Raw genomic sequence first — 19,279 nt, forward strand, 5'->3', positions numbered from 1 at the left:
ATTTAAGTATCTAGGAGTTCTGTTTACATATAACTTAAACTATTCCAAGCACGCCAAGAAAAAAACAGTGAAGCTAAGTTAGCATTGAATTCAATGTGGCCGATTCAGAGCATCATCGTCCTCTTCTAGAAATATTTATAGTAAACTCAATCACCGAATACCTAAGGAAGTAAGCTATTTTAAAACTCAGCCGATTTAATAAGTACAGTTTTTAAAGCAAGGGTGGAAATTCTCAACCTTAATTTCATCCCCCATAGAGTTGGTTTGCAGCAAATTTGTATCCTGTGTAACAGAAGAGAACTAAAAGATGTTGTGTTTCAAATCACCATTAAAATTGACTTTATACAAAATTAAATTGAAAAAATAACGAATTTATAATAATAATAATAACAATATAATAAATCGATCCTTGCCTACTCCAAATTGGCATCCACCTTCCAAATCTGAAATAAACTCACCTAACGCGTACTTAAAATAAATTTTGTTGAATCAAACTTTTCTTATAAACCTGGGAAAGAGCATTCATTATCTTGTTTCTATCTATATCTGCTCCTCGAAGCCATCTTCACATCTCATAAATAAAACAATGGCCATTTGCCATTTTAAGAGATTTTTCAATATTATTTTGAAACAACAAAAATGATACCTAAAAGAGATTTTAAAATTGTTTTTGGCTATGAAAAAGTGAGAACAAGTAAGTGTATGTAAAGTAAATCCTGACTATTGTATTTCATTTAATTACAAAAAAGTTAATGGTTATTTTGTTTCCTTATCACACGTAAAACTGCTAAAAATGTTTTAAAATAAAAAAAATGTAATAATAAATCAAATACAAACGTCAGTAAATTTAAAACAGCAAGAAATAACGAAAATTAGATTTTGTTCAAGTTTATTTCATGCAACCATTCGAAAATTAATTTCTTTCATTGCAAACTCAAAATACACAAAGTTCATTCTAATTAACCGTTTATTTCTATCGAATTAGCTATTAGCTCAAATCTCAAAATAAGAACTAACTAGACATCACTAAAAGTGCGTATACGCCTAGTTTACCATTTTTATAGTAAAATATCTAATAGAAAATTGCGAGAGAGACTTTCCAAAATCTTTTTTCTTTTAATACAAAACAAAGACAAGTTATTTTTATTTAGATTTTTATTTATTTCAAGTAAATATAAATTGATCGAAAAAATACTTAACTTAAATAGATAATCGCTGTTGTGCAACTAAGTCCAATATTACGCATTTTCAAACATAAGTATTGCATAGATATTTAAATTCGAATACCAATATTGATCAGGTTAAAAATAAAAAAGTCTGTAACCATATATTGGATTCATTTTTGTGATAAGACTTTTTGTTTTAACAATCGAACAGTTAGACTTTTTGATTTGTTGTTAATTATATTAATTTCTTTGTGAATAAAAATGGAATTGATAAAAATATGTTTTTAAATGCTATTCGGCACTCAACAGAGATTTAGCCCTGAAACTATGCTTAAAATTTGTTCTTATTTTTGTTGTAGTATTCATATTTGGCGTTTTGTGAATATTATTTTTGGCAGTGTTGTTGTTGTCTTTTAGAATTCAGGAACACTGTGATCCATTTTACCACGAAGGAATGATGTTGAAAGCCTACAATAAAACAAAATAAGTTAATATAAAACTGGCATCAGATATGAGTTGAAAATGTTTAAAAAAAACTAACTTTTTGATTAAATGCTCATACAAAAACGATGGAATTATTGTTATTTTGATGGTGTTGCCAGGTGCGTCAGTGATAATTTTGCCGATTTCTTTATCTTTCATTGCAACTACAGTTTGGCCATTGACTTCGAGTAGATTGTGATTGATTAGGACTCCATTGCGGGCTGCAGATGAATCCTTAACAATGTCAGTTATTTTTCCGTTTTTAAAGACTATTCCCATGCTGCCTTTTGAGTCCTTCAATAAGGTAACTGTTCTCTCAAATGGCCTAGTTTTAAGAAATATTCATTAAGTCATATTATTAAGGACCAAAAAGAGTTAAAAACATACCTATCTCGAACCACAACGGATATATTATTATTTCCTGATGTTTTGAGCATCTTATGAATCTTGTCTACAGAATATCCACTAACGAGAGTTCCATTGATTTGTAGAATTTGATCGCCAAACCTCAAACCAGCCATTGCAGCTGGACTACCTTTGACCACAATACAAACAAAAACACCATTATCGATAGACTGTACTCTTAGCCCGACTTTTCCCTTAGAATCTTTGCATAGAATCAGCTCCCGAATACTGTGATTGACCTGAGCTACAGCTGGAATGACATTATTGCCTGTAACAGGTGCAATAAGACCATTATTCGATGGGTATGGTGAATTTCTTGCTGGTTCAATGGCAGTATCTGTGGTATCAGTCATATATCTTTTTAAAAAATCGAGATTTTAATCTTGAAAACAACAAAAATAAAATAGTGAAAAAGCATACTCTGGCATATTTTGTCGAATCATCTCATCAGATAATTCCAATCCGAGAAAATTTCCTAAGGCTGGATAAACGACAGTACCATTTTGTACATTAGCAACAGGATATGGCGAAGTGATTGCAGGAGTAGCAACGGGAGCGTCTTGTGAAAATTGAATCACTTCATTCACCATGGCACGTTGATTTTGGACAAGTTTGTCAACTTGCATGTCCTCCAATGATGGATATAGAGACATTTTGGCAACTGAAAATATAATATATGACTTTATAAATCTCATTCAAAATAAAAAGAAACAGAATAGAGGATGTCAATTGTTTAATGTCTAAAAGCTTAACGATGGTCCATAAGTTCTGTCAAAAAGTTAAATCCCTATCGATGCATACAGACAATCGAAGAAGTTTGAAAAAGGCTTAAAAACTCAAATTTGTTCAAGAACCTTTAAAAGCTTAAGTCACAAGTGCAAAAGGGCAAGCAGATTGCAAGTCAATTACTGCAAAGGAAAAAGCTCACTATAATAAAAATACACATAAGAGTAAATCAAGACTAACGTAAAGTTTACTTATTAAAATAAACAAAAATAAAAAATGTAAACGATATCCTCATAACTAAAAACTTAAACAAACATACATTGTAAAATCTTCCCGCCAACATTTTTAAACTAATAAATTTGAAAGTTGCAAAGGCAATATCAAAGAGATGAGCGGAAAGTTGTTAACAATATCTTAAATAGGCAAATTAACAAAGAAGATATACTGGAAATTGAAGTAGAAAATCAAATACTTTCAAGACCTGTTGAAATTGCAAATGCATTCACTAATTTTTTTGTATCTATTGCAACTGAATCAAAACCATGCTCTCCGTGAAACAATTGTAGTTGTGAATTGTGATATGTTTTCAATGTAATAGTTTTGTTTTTGAACCTTATTCGTCACATAAAGTTTTCAAATGTATAATGTCGCTAGATAACAAACACTTAAGTACCTCCGATGGTATAATCAATAATTGATTGCTTTTTATAATGCTGAAATTTTAGCCTGCTTGTTTAACAAGAGTATTACTTGTGGTATTTTTGTTTAAGAAAGGCAGCAGAAATATTTAAGCCAATATAGACCCATTTCCATACTTCCTACTTTCTCAGAGGTATTTGAAAAGCTTTTGAAGTTGCGAATGGGAAAACTTTTAAATAAAACAGTTTTTTTAAGTGGTGATCAACCAAAGCGTTTGATATGGTCAATCATGATATTCTTTTGATCAAACTTTATAAAGCTGGTTTTAGAGATGAAACTCACAATATTAGTATTGGTGTGCCGCAAGGTTTTGTATTAGGCCCGGTTTTTGTTTTTAATATATTTGAATTTTGGAACGGTTTTGCTGATGATCTGACGCTTACTTACGAAAGCAGTAACTTATTTGAATCATTAGTTAAACTACAATAAGACTTGCAAGTTTTAACACAATGTTTTTCAAAACATGAGCTATTAGTAAGCTAAAAAGCAAAGCTTATGATTTGCAGCTTACAAAATTTAAAAGCAATTGATTGCGATATTTATTTTCACTTTGCACAATGTAAGATAATTTTCATGTCGACCCACACTTGTAATAGAAAAAACTACACTGAAAATATTGTCTGTTCATCTACTTGTTTTAAAATAGAGTCGGTTAAGAGTTTTAAATAGGTAGGTACTTTAATTGATACAAATATGAACTGGAAAGCCCACACATCACAATTAAAACAGTACATGTTATCTGTTACTCGAAACATTTTTATGTTAAGACCATTTTGCTCAAAATCCTTGTTAGTAACAATATACTACGGACTCGTTCACTCGAAGCTGCAATATGGTATATCTTGGGTTGGGGAGGCACTTATTGCAATACACTTGAACCTCTCTCAAAAGCATATTATAAGAATTATATGCAAGAAGAACAGATGCACATGGCCTTTACTTAAAAATCTTAAAACATTTTTATTTATAAAGTACTTAAAAGTAAAATACTTATAAAGTAGTCAAAATATGGCTCTTTACAATGGATAGCTCAGAAATCAAAAATGTATTGATTTAGATTAGATTAGAATAGACTTAATATATTAATATAATAATTTAGGTTTACAATTATAATATTTACAAGTCTTTTAAGACCTGGTTTTGAAACCGTCGCGTCGGTCAGATTGACAGATAATCGAATAAAAATTGTAATTAATTTAATTTATAAATTCTTTTCATAGCTCGCATAGTAATAAAAAGTGCATTTAAAACATTATAAAGTAGATGATGAATTTACGACAATTAAAAGCATTCCATTCTTATTCTACTTCTGTAAGACATCGCAGTTCGAATAAATTTATAAAGCTTGTTCCAGTCCAACATGCCATTTAAAATCTCTATTATTTCTTCAACATCCAATCGATTGCTGCCAAAAACGTCGCGTCGAATTTCTTGTAAAATTGGACATGATCCTAGAAAATGAGCAATATTTTCTCTTTCGTGGGTGTAGCAAAGATCACATTCAAGAGGTAAGTCTGGCCTATGAGGTATAAAGTCCAGTCAGGACTTCCCCTCTGGCTCGTAAAATCGTAGATATCATATCCGTGGAATGCTTGTCGTGAAAATAGTTTGATTCACCTAGGACGAAGTTGAGTGTGCTGTAGTATTCTCTATAATGTGAATCCTTGGCCTGGTTAGTGAAGTTCTCCCAATATTTTGTGTGTGTGATAAAAGACAGTAAAATTGTCGTTTTATTATTATTATTATTATTATTATTACAACTTTATTGATACATAAATAAATTACATAATCAATAATTAAAAATTAAAGCTCTACCTACCAGGGCTTTGAGCTAGATAATTGTTAAATAAATCAAATTAATAATTCTAATTTTAAAATAATTTCATTAACATGTTTTATATTAGTGTAGGATATAACTGTTAAAAGTTCTTGAAGATCTTTTCCGGAAATGGTTTTGGAAATCGAATCAATGTTGGAGCACTGAAGCATGTGTGTTACAGTAAAAGATGGTCTTTCGTCACAAAATTGGCAAAGTGGAGCAGGTTCTTTGGTGATTAGGTGCTTGTGGGTGGTGATGGTATGTCCCAATCTCAGCCTTATATATTTTTTTATTTCTGAACTTTGTAAGTTACGAGGAAATATAGCCTTAATAGCGGTAGGATTGAGCAATGAATAAATGTGTTGGTATTCCTGCCATGTGTTTTTGAACTTGTTGTTCATAAACGTTTTCAAATATTTAGTTAAGTCTTTTTTGTTGAATTGATAGAAGGAGATTAGCGGTTCTTTAAATGCTTGTTTGGCTTCTGAATCGGCGTATTCGTTGCCAACGATGCCTACATGTCCAGGTACCCATGCAATTCTCAGATTTCTTTTTTTTTCAATAAGTTTGTCGCGGATGATTGCAACAATACTTGAAGAGTTGTTGATGTTGTTAATAGCATTTATTGTTGAAAGGCTATCAGTGATAATAATTGTTTTTTTATTTTTCACCGTTTGAATAGCTTTGAGAATTGCAAACGCTTCTGCCGTAAAGATTGATGAGGTGAAGTGGAGTAAACCTTTACTGATAACAGATCCTTCTTCGGTGACAACAGCGAATGAGGTTCCATTATCTGTTTTCGAGGCATCAGTAAAATAAAATTGCCATCCCAGGCTTCCATAATTTTCTTTTAACTCTAAGAACATTGCATGATAGATACTGTTGTGGGTAGTAGCTTTGTTAAATTCTTTGAGATGCGAAATGACAGTGTTACTTGGCAGATTCCATGGGGGGAAGTGGATTTTGGGCTTATAATTTACTGCGATTGGGATGTTCAGGGTTACAGCCGATTCCAATGATTTTTGAAGAGCTGAAGGATATTTTGGAGTTTTCTTCCGATTTAACAAGTTTTTGATGTCATCGTGAATAGGCGTTGCGAATGGTGATTTAGCTTTAGGTATGATTTTCCAGGTTAGGTATTCCAATTTTTTGTGTGTGTGATAAAAGACAGTAAAATTGTCGTTTTAAACGTGTTATATCTTGCAAACCAAAATCAAACGCTTCACCCACAGAATCCGACAAGCTTATCCACGATTGTACTATATTCAGCTTATTTGAAACTATAAATACTTCAAAACTTTGTTTACTAGCATTGACGCCTCCATTTGAAGTATTTTTACAACATAATCAAAACAGGTCCTAAGTGTGTTTTAATATGTAGCATATAGTTCGGCGTAAATGAAGGAAGAAGAAGGTTTTCGACATCCTCATACTCTTTATGGCCCCACACTTGCGCGCAGTACATCACAATAGACTTTGATTCGGCTTGAAATAATTTATATTTGTCGGAGTAGTGAATAGTTTTATTTGCAATACATTTTGTCTACGATATGCATATGGCTGCCTTTTCTTCCTGGAGTTTTGCTTTCACTTGTTTTTTTATACACAGGTTACTCGATATTATCATCCACAAATACTTGATTTCTTTCACGACACTGACTTCTTCTCCTTTGTATTTCCACTCCTCGTTACTAGCATATCTCCCCCTAACTTTTCTAAAAATCATAATTTTTGATTTGTTGAGGTTGACTGCTAGGTTCCAAGTATTACAGTATTCTTCCCATCTAGAGATCATTTCTTGGAGTTTATCAGGAGACTCGGATAATATGATGGTGTCATCCGCATACAGTAAAACTGGAATGTTCTTTTCAGCAAATTTGACGACTGTTCCGAGGGACTCGACAATATCATCTATAAAAAATGTGAATAGAAGGGTACTCAACGAAAATCCTTGCTTTAGGGTTTCACCCTTTAAATGTAGTTTAATAAACTTTGAATTTTTTTTGGATATTCCTTGTTTTTAAAATGTTTATAATTATAATATTATTTTTCTAGCATTTGTTAATTTTATTTATATAAAAATTATTCTTTAAATAAATGGTCATTCGTCACTAGCCTTAAATGGTTACAGAATTATTTTTTAACTTTTTCTTTTTTTAAAATACACTTTAGAGTATTTAACATTATTATTTTGTAAATTATTGTTAAAATGAAAAAGATAAACAAAAAATAATAAGTGTAAATGAAAATGATGAAAGTTAAGGGAACCCCACGAATATCATAGCTAAATCTATACAAGAAATAAGAAAGTTTATAATTTAAATAACATGATCTGGCAGTGAATCATGGAGCCACTCCAAGTAAAGTATTTTAAGTTTATCATTTTTTCGAATGACTAGTTTTACAGATACTATAAATGAAATGAAATTGAATAAATTTTACTTTTGGTTAAAACCCAAGGTGATGAAAACCCCATTATAATAGCCAGTAGCCCAATAACTTAGTCACCGTATGTATACCTCCTTAAGCTTTGAAGTTATTTTTAAAATACACTGCAATCTTCGTACTTACACCCTATAAGAAAGTACAAAAGGGCTTATTATAGTTTACATAAGAAATAACAAAGCTATAAATTGCCTCTGAAGTTGTAAGAGAACTGTTTTTTTGTAAGTTTCTTTATCTCTAAAGATAAATATAGATCGTGGGAGATAAGTGTTCTTTTGCGTAGGTTGGAGCAGAGACCGAACGTTGTCATGCGAAAGGGCTTGCCAAAGTAATGCTTATTGTTCGTATTTAATAAGGCATGCAAAGACGACAACCATAGAACCATTCCGGAAGCTGACAAGTAGAACATCTCATCTTAAATTCCTCTCAGTTTCCAGACAATAAAGAAACATAACTCCACGACAAAGAATCATTCATGCGTTCTTCCAATGCAGCAATCTTTTTGTGATATTTTCGTTGCACTCGAGATGCGTTTTCTGGTTGCACTACGGTCAACTTAATTTTTGTCTTACAAAAGAATATTTTCTTTTAATTTCACAATTTTATTTTGTCATCATTTCGTACACTAGTACCAGACCAATCCCTAAGGCTTCTGGAATTCTCCATCTCTACTTAAACCTTCTACACATGAGAATATTCTAATTCGAAGAATTTTTACAAGAACATTTTATGGAGTCATTATTTTGTAGTTTCCACAAAATGAAAATAGATCAAACTTTAATGGTACTTAAATTCGGGTACTTATTACTTGTTTTCTTTGTCCATGATTAGGATAGATGTATGTACATAGAATCCTTGATAGACAACAAAGAATTTTTGTCACAACAAATTGTCCTTTTTGTTCCTAGGTACTTACTTTTTGTTTCCGATCCGGTGAAAAAGCGATATTTACTGCAAAGTGCAGATGCAAATCAAATATACTTTAAAGAATAATAACTATAGAGTAGCTATACAAAATAAAACACTATTGATTTAATTAAATTTTGATTAAAAATAATAAACAAAGTTAAACAACACTCAGCAACACAGCACGTCACTCCTCACATGAAACAAATATAAAAGTGAAGACTGAAGATGGATGAAGACTGGAAGTGGAACTGGCAATGGCAACTAACTTGAGAACTACTACTGGAGAAGGAAAATAGAATTTTATCAGTCAGTCCACTTGCTCGATTAATAAGTAGATTTGGAATGAGATTCATGAATCAGATTCACGATGGTTGCATTGCTTGCAGAGGGCCATAGAAAAATTAAAACAAAGTGAGTCACTCCCACTTTTCGTGGAGCTGGAAAAGTGGGAAAACAAAAATTTGATAAAAAAGTCAAACAAAACCAAAACAAACCTTACGTTACGTTACGCAATTAACTTAACCTTATCAAAATGTAAGATTTGGTTTATGCATTGGATAACTAAAAATTTTGTTATTGTGAATGACTTTTAATGTACCGCTTACACTGTGAAGTTTGCAATGCTTACATTTATTTTAAATTTTGGTTTACATTATCTAAATAATACATTATAGTTTCTTCCTATAAAATACATACGAGGTGTAGCAATTAATCCGGAAATTTAGTTATAATTTAAAAAGTGGCGACACTTTTTCATTTGTTATCATCTGTCTAAGAAGGAGAATCTTCCTTTTAGTTAGGGTTCAAAGTTGAAGTATATTTATAAAGCACGTTTTGTTTGCGTTTTATGCGTACAAGCAATGTGTTGTGATTCAATTTATAGCGAAACCTGGCGAAAAACCCTCGGAAATCCTCCGAAAATTGCAGGTTGTCTATTGAGACGACGGCATGACAAAAACGCGTTTGTTTGAATGGGCGAAGCGGTTCAAGGAACGGCGTGAATCGGTGGAAGACGATCCACGTGAAGGGGCTCCCATCACCTCTTGTACCGACGTGAATGTTGATCGTTTGCGCATGTTGATCACGTATGACCGTCGCCTAAGCATTTGTGCATTGTCTTACGAGTTAAACATCAACAAAGAAATGGTTCGCAAAGAAATGTTATCACCCATGAACAAAAACAATTGCGGAAATTGATATGCGAGGATCTGTTATCTCGCATTCAGAGCGACGGCAGGGACTGGATGATTTGTATAGTCACTGGAGACGAGACTTCGATATTCGAGTATGACCCTGAGACGCGTAAACAAAGTCAACAGTGGGTGGAAAAGGGTGGGGAAGATGTCAAAGTCACATTTGAAAGCAATGTTAATTGTTTTTTTTGATATCCACGGCATCATTCATCGTGCATACGTTCCCGCTGACCAGACAGTGACTGGAAAATTCTATTTTGGCGTTTTGGAGAGGCTACGGGCACGCGTTTTTTTTTTGTGCGACCCGAACTCGCCAATGATGGCTGGATCTTCCATCACGGTAATGCACCGGCCCATTCCTCGTTCGTTGTGCAAGAGTTTTTGGCAAAAAAAAGGCATGCCAACGTTGCCTCACCCACCCTTTAGCCCCGATATTGTTCCCTGCGACTTTTTTCTATTCCCCAAGATGAAATCTCACATCAAGGGAACTCATCATGGCGGCGAAAGAAGGTCCAAGAAGCTTTGACCGTGTTGCTAAACGGGTTAACTTTAGAGGACTACCAAGGGTGCTTACAATCATGGGAGGAACGTAGGAATCGTTGTGTAGAGTTAGGCTAGGTGCGCACATGCAACTTTTAGTTTCGAAACTGTTTGGTTTCTAATCTGAGCACTATAGACTTATACGAGAGTCCGCGCACATGCAGAAACCATTCGGTCGCCCATTCGAGCAACTTTTTAGTTTGTGTTTTGACACAAACTAAACGATCACCCCAAACCAATTCCTTAGTTTGTGTCTCAAGGAATTTTAGGTAACTGCGCGCACTTTCAACTAAATCGTTGAACAATTTTCTTTAAGTGCAAGAGAGAAAAAAAATTAAGCAATGTTTTCCTTTCACAAAAAATTCTGAGGGAAGAGTACCACCTTACATCTCAATTTCACTAGTTTTCTCTTTCATACATTGATTGCGAAAATTTATTAGTTGCTTAAACCCATAAAAAATGTCTGTATCCTACTATGTACACGTAACTGCGCGCACATGCAACTAAATAGTTTGTTTCGTATGTTTGTATTAGTGCATTTCAGTGGAATGATTCTTTAAAGTGTGACGAGGTTAGTAGGATACTTCCAGACGCGCAGAATAATATATCCTTCTCGTATGTTTGTTTTCATAATTCAATTTGCTACTTTTTAAACGTCAAATGTATTTATGTACTGAAAGGAGGTGGTTATTATTATTTGTAACTCAAAACAAAACATATTTTTTAATTTTAATTTTATTTTCAGATTATTATGTACTTCAATCGTATCAAAGTGCGTCATCGTTTTATAAATGGAATAAAGCACAATTATTTTAAATGATGTTTCGCCTCTCACAAATGGGAATGGCAAGAGTAAAACAACGCTGTCGCCGTCGAATGCTATCAACCAGACTGCAAATGTTTCGTTGTTGTTTCGTGTATATGAGATAGAAGTAGTGAATAAATGTTTTCTGTGTATTGGTTTATTTCGTTGATTACTTTTGGAGTTGCTTATGTGCGCGATGTTTGGGCAACTGACGATCAAACTATTTGGTTTCGAAAAAGTTGCATGTGCGCGCCCAGCCTTAAAGGGAGAGTATTGTGAAGGTCGAAAGTAAAATTTGTCCTAGAACTTCATTTTCTTGTTTTTATTGACAAATTCCCGGAACTTAATTGTCACACCACGTAAATGAATGACAAACAACATTCACTATATACAGGGTGTCCCACAGTCCGTACCACAAAACACAACCAGCCGGAAAACGTATAAAGTAATTTTTTCTTTTACGCCTTTTTGTTGTCATTTCATTTTATATAAAAATAACTAACTAATTTTATTGCCTTTAAAAATTTGTTCAATCTACATGAAATTTTGTTCTCAAAATTAATCAACAAAGCCTTTTTTGGTTTTTCTTCTTTTTTTTCAGAAATACACGTTATCAAGTAACAGGTGTTTTTTAGACGCGTGGTTAGAAGAAAATGATTATAACTTATATAGTGTTATGGCCAAGAATCTAGCTTTGTAATAAAGATAAGGGTTTGCCTTTATGTTTTAAAATTGATTTCTTACAATTGATCGCCGCGGTTGGCTGGAATAAATTCCAACCAACTAATTTTGCAGATTTTTTTTTATAATAAGCGCACACTCAAGGGGATATATTACTACCCTTATATGTAAAGACACAGTGTAGGAGAACTAGGAAAGGAAGAAAGCTGGGAAAGACAGTGGGGTAAGGCATTCCACATTCGCGTAGTACGGCTAAAGAACGAATCTCTGTACTTAACAGTATGACCGAAGTTGGACTCGGGGGTATACTGATGAGTGATGAGTATTCCTATATGCACGAATATTAAGGTTTAACTAGTTAAGTCTGGGTATTTCTCTAGAGCATAAAACGATAAAATAACGGTAAAAAAGGGTGAGACAAGAAACTTTACGACGATGTTCAAACAACGTAAAAGATCCTATCGTGGTGTTACCACCAATCAATCTATGCGCTCTACGTTCAACACTGTAAAAGAGTTTTAAGTAAGTTACTGGAGCACTAGCCCAGATATGGGAGTTATACTCAAGCATTGGAGACATATAAGTCTTGGAGATAATAACCAGATCAGAAGGGGTGAACAACTTGTTGCATAAACCTTAGAAAACTCCAAAATCTTGCGGCATTTTTCGCGTCATCGCGTATGTGATCGTTCCACAAAGGGTGGTTGGTGATACATATACCGTAAATATCGAGATGTACAGTCTCCTCGATGCAAGTGCCATCCAAGGACAACGACAAGGAGGTATTTATCGTTTTAACTATACAGGACAGTATTGGGTTTTCGAAGCATTAAATATCCTGCTGTATTTTATTCCCCAATTTAAAATGCTGTTAAGGTCGGAGTTAAATGAGATTATCATATCTTGTCGTTGCAGTTCCACATCCGAAAAGAATTGAATCTGAAAACGAATATGTCAGTTCGGAAGGTTTGTCAGCAATTACTATCCAAATATTTTATTCCAAGTTGCCAATCGTCTCAGACTTATCTGTGAAGAAAAGTTATTTCACATACCTCCACAAAAAAGGAGGGCAGTGATTTTAAATCCCAAAACTTTTGAGGCCACGTTAATTGTTGAAGGGATTTGATAAAAATCCAAGGAATAAATGATGAAAGGAAACGCTTTTACTTTTAATTATAAAATACTTTTAATTGAATATAAAATAATAGATAGAAGTCTGGAACAATCCAAAAGCGAGAAGCGCCAAAAAGAGAATGAAACAATTCAAAATGGAAGAATACTAAAAGGTGTGTTTAGATAAAAGTAATACAAGGTATGTTCAGATAATAGATACAGAACTGAATCTTAAGGTTGATTTGCAGTTCATAATTTCAACACCCTTTCTTGAACAAAAATCTATAATTTAAACAATTCCAAAATTATTTTTACAAAAATTAAATTTGTTACCACATAATGGTTTCGTTAAGGAGTCTGCGACCATTTGCTCCGTTGGAGTATACTGCACAACGATGTTCTCATTTTCAATGTGATCTCGAAGAAAATGGTGACGAATGTCGATGTGTTTTGTGCGCGGACGAAATCAAGCTGTTGATGCAAGATCCACTGCGCCTTTGTTGTCACAGAATATAACAGTCGGTTTGGATATAATTGATGAATCGATTTCAGCTGCCAAGCTTCGAACCCAAAGCACTTCTTGGCAAGCTGCTGATAGTGCCATGTATTCGGCTTCGGTTGTCGACAACGCCACTGTCCCTTGTCGTTTACTAGCCCATGAGATGGGGCCGCCTTGCATTTTCAATATGTAGCCACTAACTAAACGCTCTCAAGTTCAACGTTGGAGATGAGTGGGTAGGTTTGTGTGCAGTCGTCACAATTTTGTTGACGTATTCGTCGACTGAGGCATAATCAACCAAACGGGTTGTTATTAAACTTCTGAGCAGACTTACTCTCCGAGTCAAACCGGAATCCTCGAATGCTTGCTGCAACTTATCCCATGCATCCTTAGCAGTTTGTGCATCCTGGATATGCATATAATTCATGGGATCGACGGCGAGAATTATTTTTGATTTTGCTTTTATTATCTTCTGAGCATCCTTTTCGGTTCCCTCAACACATTGCCACAGCTCTTCGTGTTCCAAGTATGCCTGCATAGCAAACTTCCACGTGCTGTAATTTTCTCGGCCAGTGAGTTTTTCGATGGACGGCATGGCGTTCGACGACATGATGCGGCTGATGCAAACCAGAAAATATTCTTAAAAGAAAACAATATTAATACTTTCCAACGAGTATTCCTGGGCCCATAACCTGAAGGGATTTGATAAAAATCCAAGGAATAAATGATGAAAGGAAACGCTTTTACTTTTAATTATAAAATACTTTTAATTGAATATAAAATAATAGATAGAAGTCTGGAACAATCCAAAAGCGAGAAGCGCCAAAAAGAGAATGAAACAATTCAAAATGGAAGAATACTAAAAGGTGTGTTTAGATAAAAGTAATACAAGGTATGTTCAGATAATAGATACAGAACTGAATCTTAAGGTTGATTTGCAGTTCATAATTTCAACAATTGTTTCACGAAAAAAGTCATTAATAATGGTTGTTTTTTAAGAAATTGAAGAAATATGGAACAATTATTCCGTCTGCCCATAGAGCACACCAAACAGTGACTTTTTGACGTACAAATTTAATTCACCTTCGTCGCTGACAAAAAAAATCTTGTGCCAATCGCACTTAGTGGTCGTTCGGCTTAATTCTTCAATAAGTTCTATTTTGTAAGCACGCAAAATCTTCCATAAGTGGATGGGAACAACCCCAATTGCTGTGGGCGCCTCAGAAGATGGGCATTATTCACTAGAATAAACGTGGTACGGTCCTTGGTTGCTCGAATTACTTACTCTGCTGGGCACTTATGTCGAACGAATATTGGTCGCAGTGCGGGATGTGTCGTTCGAATCGAACAATTATTTTGGCAATAAATTTGCATGATTTGGTCAGAAGCAGTATAGGGTTCGCCAATTTTTTTTGAAAATGCTATAAAAACATCGAATGTAGCTTTGGCTGTACCAGCGCCGTCCTGTTGAAACCAAATGTTGCCAATATTCTCCTTCAACCTCCTTCTTTTGTGAACAAAAATTTGTTTCGAAAACGGTCGCTATTGACTGTAATGGCCACTCCTAGCTCATATTCAGATATGAGCCAAGTGTTGACATTCACGAAATAAGCACTAGTTAAAAAAAACGTAAGATGGCGGGCTTTACATATTTATTATAAAATAAATAAATTGACAGATGTCAAAAAGACCAACTCCGAAAAAAAGTGTTGCCACATTGAAAACCGCACGTTTTAAAAATACATTGATTATTGTTTTATATTTTGTAAATTAAGAAACAAATTTAGTAATTATGTCACAATAAGTACATTTTTTACTTTTTACATTTTAAAAACATGTACAGCAAATCTTAATAAGTTTGCTCAATGGTTTTACCAGAAAACCGTTATAACTTGAAAAGAGAGTATTATAGCATGGTCGTCTTCTGTGACGAGGACTGTAGGACACTCTATATGGAGGGTGTCCCATTAGTCAGAATTTGTCAGTACCACGTCTTAACGGTTCTTTAGTAATGCTTGTTTTAAATTATATTTAAAAAAAGACGTGTGTCAATCGGGGACTGCCGCGGATTTATATCAACTTATGCAATTATAATTATTAATTTTTATTTATACAGTATTTCTTTTTGTTTGATATCAATTGTAGTTACACTTTTTGAGGGTGGTGACCGACTCTTTACGGTCTATAAAACGAAAATACCTAGGTATAAATAGTGTAATGACACACCAAAACAATTTTTCATTTTAAAAATTTGAATAAAAATAACGATATTAAGTGAATATCGAATTTCGCGCGAAGTAAATGTAAATATACTTACTCTATACACCTACATATATACTTTCTCATAAATCCGATTTAGGAGCAACTCGTCTCGATTCGTGCGAGCTTCGTAGAGTCGAACAATACGTCTAGTTGCACGCAACACAAACACCGTGTGGAAGACTGCCGAACTGAAACGACGTTAGACGATGCATGGCCTTCAAGTGGGTGGTCGAAGTGGGTGGTGTTAGGTTTTTTCGTTACGGAATTTCTGGATTCAGTCCCCGCGCTCTAGGCCCGCGATAGAAGCTGCAATAGCTTAAAAAAACTCCCACTTTTAGCCGGGTTTTTACTTACCTTGTCAATAAATAATTTATGTATTTCATGTTATTGGCATGTTAAAATTGCTCAATGTTGGGACACTACATTTTACGTTGCCTTTTAAGAGATTTAAATCAAACCAAATTGATGGGCATTCCATTTAAGCAATCTAAACCAAACACAAAATTTATATTGAAAAATTTTGTATGACTTGATGTTGGCTATTTATTTTAAAAACTTGAATCAAGGTCGCGAGTATCTGGATTCAAAATTTCTTGATTGGGTGCGTCTCCCACCCTAAATGTTAAGTAATCATTTTAACTTTTTAAATATACTTTTTTAAAAGTAGTTAGTATTAATCCTCTTGAGGTAAACTTGCCTTGTTTGTTGTCAAACACACGAGCGTTTGCTAAAAATGGATCTAAATAATTCCTATTATTCAAATCAATCATGGTGGCCTTCCTTGTAACCTAACTGAACATGGATCAATATTCTCATAGCTGAAGTTTTAAATAGTCTTAAGGTAATATAAGGCATTAGGTTAGTGGTTTTACAAGCTTTGATTCATCTTTTAAAAAGGATAGTTAATAAAATCTAAATTCTTTGTCTAAACTTTAGATTTCTTAAAGTGCTAGTAAAGTCACAAATGCTGGCATACCAATCGCTACATGTAAACTATTGCTAATGCAGGGCGCTATGAAGAAGGCAGGCACCAGGTGGAATAACATCACCACGTCTTCGGTCACAAAAAACATCTGGCCTACTTTAGATTTAAAGCGATCTAGGTGCTTGCTATCTCTAAGGAGATCGCATATAGGCTTGATAATCAGTGTCATTACCGAGTACTGTCTAATAGGAAAGCAGAAAGCAGAAAGAAAGTGGATGAGGAACAGGAAGAAAAAGTTCTTCAACTCCTCTGTACATGACCTACTCTACTTCAAAAACCCAAGAATTTCTTAGGAGAATTCTTCTATAACGATCTAAACTATCTCAGACTCTCTGATTTCTGATTTTATTGAGCTGAGCTTAGAAAAAAGATTCATGTGGTATCACAATGGGTTATTAAATTGACCTTCAAGAACAACCACTTTAACCTAACCTAGCAATGTCGCAATTAAACTGAGGAAACCAGGTGCGCTTTAAAGTTCGAGAAGTCCAACTGCTCCTCCGTTCCGATTCGTCATTTCCTTATTCAAACAATAAACATAATTTTCTTCATAGGAATTGTTTAATCTTGTAGAAAGCACCTAGATTCTGGGTCTACATAAACTGTCCAGACACAAATTTAATTGTTCATATAACAAAAAAGAAAGAAAAACAAGTAATACATTTTTTCAAGAGTTTAGAATTTTTATTATAGAGCAAAAATGTATCACAATAAAAATAATAAAGGAAAAATTTATGTTATTTATACAACAGTCATCATTCAAATAATAAACGTAACTCAAAAATATCATATTTTTTGTAAAAATTTGTTTGAACCGATAATTTTTATCAAAACAATTTGTGTGACTTAAGGGTTCAAAACATCTAATAAATACTTCATTGAATAAAAATTACAGCTAGAACAACAAATGTGGGCAAATATTTTTGTATGAAGATCGTAATTTTCTTTTGGTTTTTGTTTTGTTTCAATTTCAATATCAATATATTGAAGAGAAGCAAAAAAGCAGCTCTTTTTTTTAATCTTTAAACCATGAATATCTCTATCCTACTAAATAAATAGATATAGATACATAATTTGTTATTTGTCGACAGTGTAGTTAATATGATGCTCAATTTTGTTGGTTTAAATCGAAATCATAAAAATTATCTATTTAAACGAGCTTGTCTTTAGGACGAATTTGGTCTTTCGGCGATCCTGTAAAATAAAAATAAAAAACAAACTTTAAATTAACGTTTGATGATTTGGTTATTTTAAAAAAGTTGTTTAAAAATTAACAGTAGCTGGCAAATAAAACATAAAATACTACCAAAATATTAAACACAAAATCAAAAACATGCAATTTAAGAACAAAACAATTAAAAAAAGGAAATCAAATAAAAGTAAAATTTAAAAAAACAAACATGCCTCTCTTTGCGTTTTGAAGCAGTAACTGATCGGCTAACAATACCGTTGTTATCGTTTCTTGAAGTCGCAGACGTAGTTGATGTAGTGGGAGTGGGCGTGTCGCCACCTACCGGTGCAGTCGTTGATGGATCTGTAGTTGACTCTCGGCTTGATTCTAAAGATATTGGAGGAGTCGACATGAGACCTGTAATACTGATAAGGCGTTCGTCATCCAATTCGTCATCATCTATTCCGCTTGCTTTCGTCTGAGAGATCTATGGTTTTATATTTGTTGTCGCAGGGATTTGATAGATTCAAAGTAATCGCACATGAAGAAACACATAGCACACATGTAGGGGAATTGGGAAAGACATCATTTATATATATTACATTAAACATTGAACATTTGATTTTGTTTTTATTTATTATTTATATAAATAAAGAAAGTTTATTTCGAATGAAGGGTTAGGTGAGAGTGAGTGATAGTAGTGAAAGGGGTTGGCTTGCATTCAAAATTGCGTGCAGTAAGTTCATGATAGATGAGCGAAAGTTTACAAAACAAGAATGAATTGCAGGGAATTAAATGTTAAAAAGATGATTTAAAGATAATAAAGCCTAGGTCGTGAGAATCAGAATGCGCTTATACAATAATTTATAAAAATTCAAATAAATAAAGAGAAATCTAAGTGCAAGAGTGTTGCTTACTTTTTTGATGAAAGAAATTATATGACTTTTTGTATGATATTTTGAATTGCTATAAAAGACGAACTTAAATTTTCAAGAAGTTTGCTTGCAATGTTTCCAAAAACCTCGAATACCTCTTTCATAGAAGTGAAGTACGGTGCGGCTAGTAATCATCGTGATATCACGTCTTGTCACGGACAATGAAAAGCTTTGCTTAGAATACCCAAAAATAATTAAATCCACGGACTTATTCTCGTGCCGCTAGATCGAACTACAAGAAATGTTTACTTGAAAATATTGTAATTGCAGAAAAGCACATCATTAGAACTAAGCAACCAATTGACAATTAGGGCCTTATCGCGAAGCACCTAAGAGACGCTGCACAAAACCCGTATTATACTGGTGTTGCTCTATGGTGCAGAAGAATGGACCCTATCTCAGTCGAATGAAGGATCTCTTGGTATCTTCTAGAAGGTTCTACG

The 19,279-nt window shown here is 33.7% G+C and overlaps 2 protein-coding genes and 1 long non-coding RNA gene across 10 annotated transcripts in view; 1 reads left to right on the forward strand and 2 right to left on the reverse strand.

Annotated features, from left to right (window-relative positions):
* Window positions 1-1,137: 1,137 nt before the first annotated feature.
* Window positions 1,138-9,045, reverse strand: LOC129951771 (syntenin-1-like). The gene is made up of 5 exons (XM_056064093.1): window positions 8,660-9,045; window positions 2,475-2,715; window positions 2,037-2,411; window positions 1,708-1,974; window positions 1,138-1,634 (listed from the first exon to the last, which is right to left on the reverse strand). Exons 2-5 carry the CDS (start codon window positions 2,705-2,707, stop codon window positions 1,580-1,582), a joined length of 930 nt encoding a protein of 309 aa, XP_055920068.1. The 5' UTR covers window positions 2,708-2,715; window positions 8,660-9,045; the 3' UTR covers window positions 1,138-1,579.
* Window positions 9,046-10,719: 1,674 nt separating this feature from the next.
* On the forward strand, window positions 10,720-11,247 carry LOC129952730 (uncharacterized). The gene is made up of 2 exons (XR_008782367.1): window positions 10,720-11,068; window positions 11,131-11,247. It is a non-coding gene; the product is annotated as an uncharacterized LOC129952730 (long non-coding RNA).
* A 6,141-nt stretch (window positions 11,248-17,388) lies between these two features.
* LOC129952705 (uncharacterized) overlaps window positions 17,389-19,279 on the reverse strand; it is a 41,461-nt gene continuing 39,570 nt past the window's right edge. For 6 of the 8 annotated variants that reach the window (XM_056065488.1, XM_056065490.1, XM_056065487.1 and 3 more), the window contains 2 exons: window positions 18,135-18,388; window positions 17,389-17,924 (listed from right to left, as the gene is read on the reverse strand). In XM_056065488.1, the coding sequence (XP_055921463.1) occupies window positions 17,897-17,924; window positions 18,135-18,388 (282 nt within the window). In that variant the 3' untranslated portion in view covers window positions 17,389-17,896. The remainder of the gene's footprint in view (window positions 17,925-18,134; window positions 18,389-19,279) is intronic. The other 2 variants (XM_056065486.1, XM_056065489.1) reach the window with 2 other exon arrangements.

The sequence above is a fragment of the Eupeodes corollae genome, chromosome 3, assembly GCF_945859685.1.
Source record: "Eupeodes corollae chromosome 3, idEupCoro1.1, whole genome shotgun sequence".
Classification (NCBI taxonomy): Eukaryota; Metazoa; Arthropoda; class Insecta; order Diptera; family Syrphidae; genus Eupeodes; species Eupeodes corollae.

What these genes read in the sequence shown, in the direction of transcription:
- LOC129951771 (XM_056064093.1), bottom strand. Translation starts at nt 2,707, where the DNA reads ATGTCTCTATATCCATCATTGGAGGACATGCAAGTTGACAAACTTGTC. An exon ending in ATTCGACAAAATATGCCAGA is followed by an intron (nt 2,412 to 2,474) that starts GTATGCTTTTTC and finishes TTTTTTAAAAAG; the next exon opens with ATATATGACTGATACCACAG. An exon ending in TCCGTTGTGGTTCGAGATAG is followed by an intron (nt 1,975 to 2,036) that starts GTATGTTTTTAA and finishes TCTTAAAACTAG; the next exon opens with GCCATTTGAGAGAACAGTTA.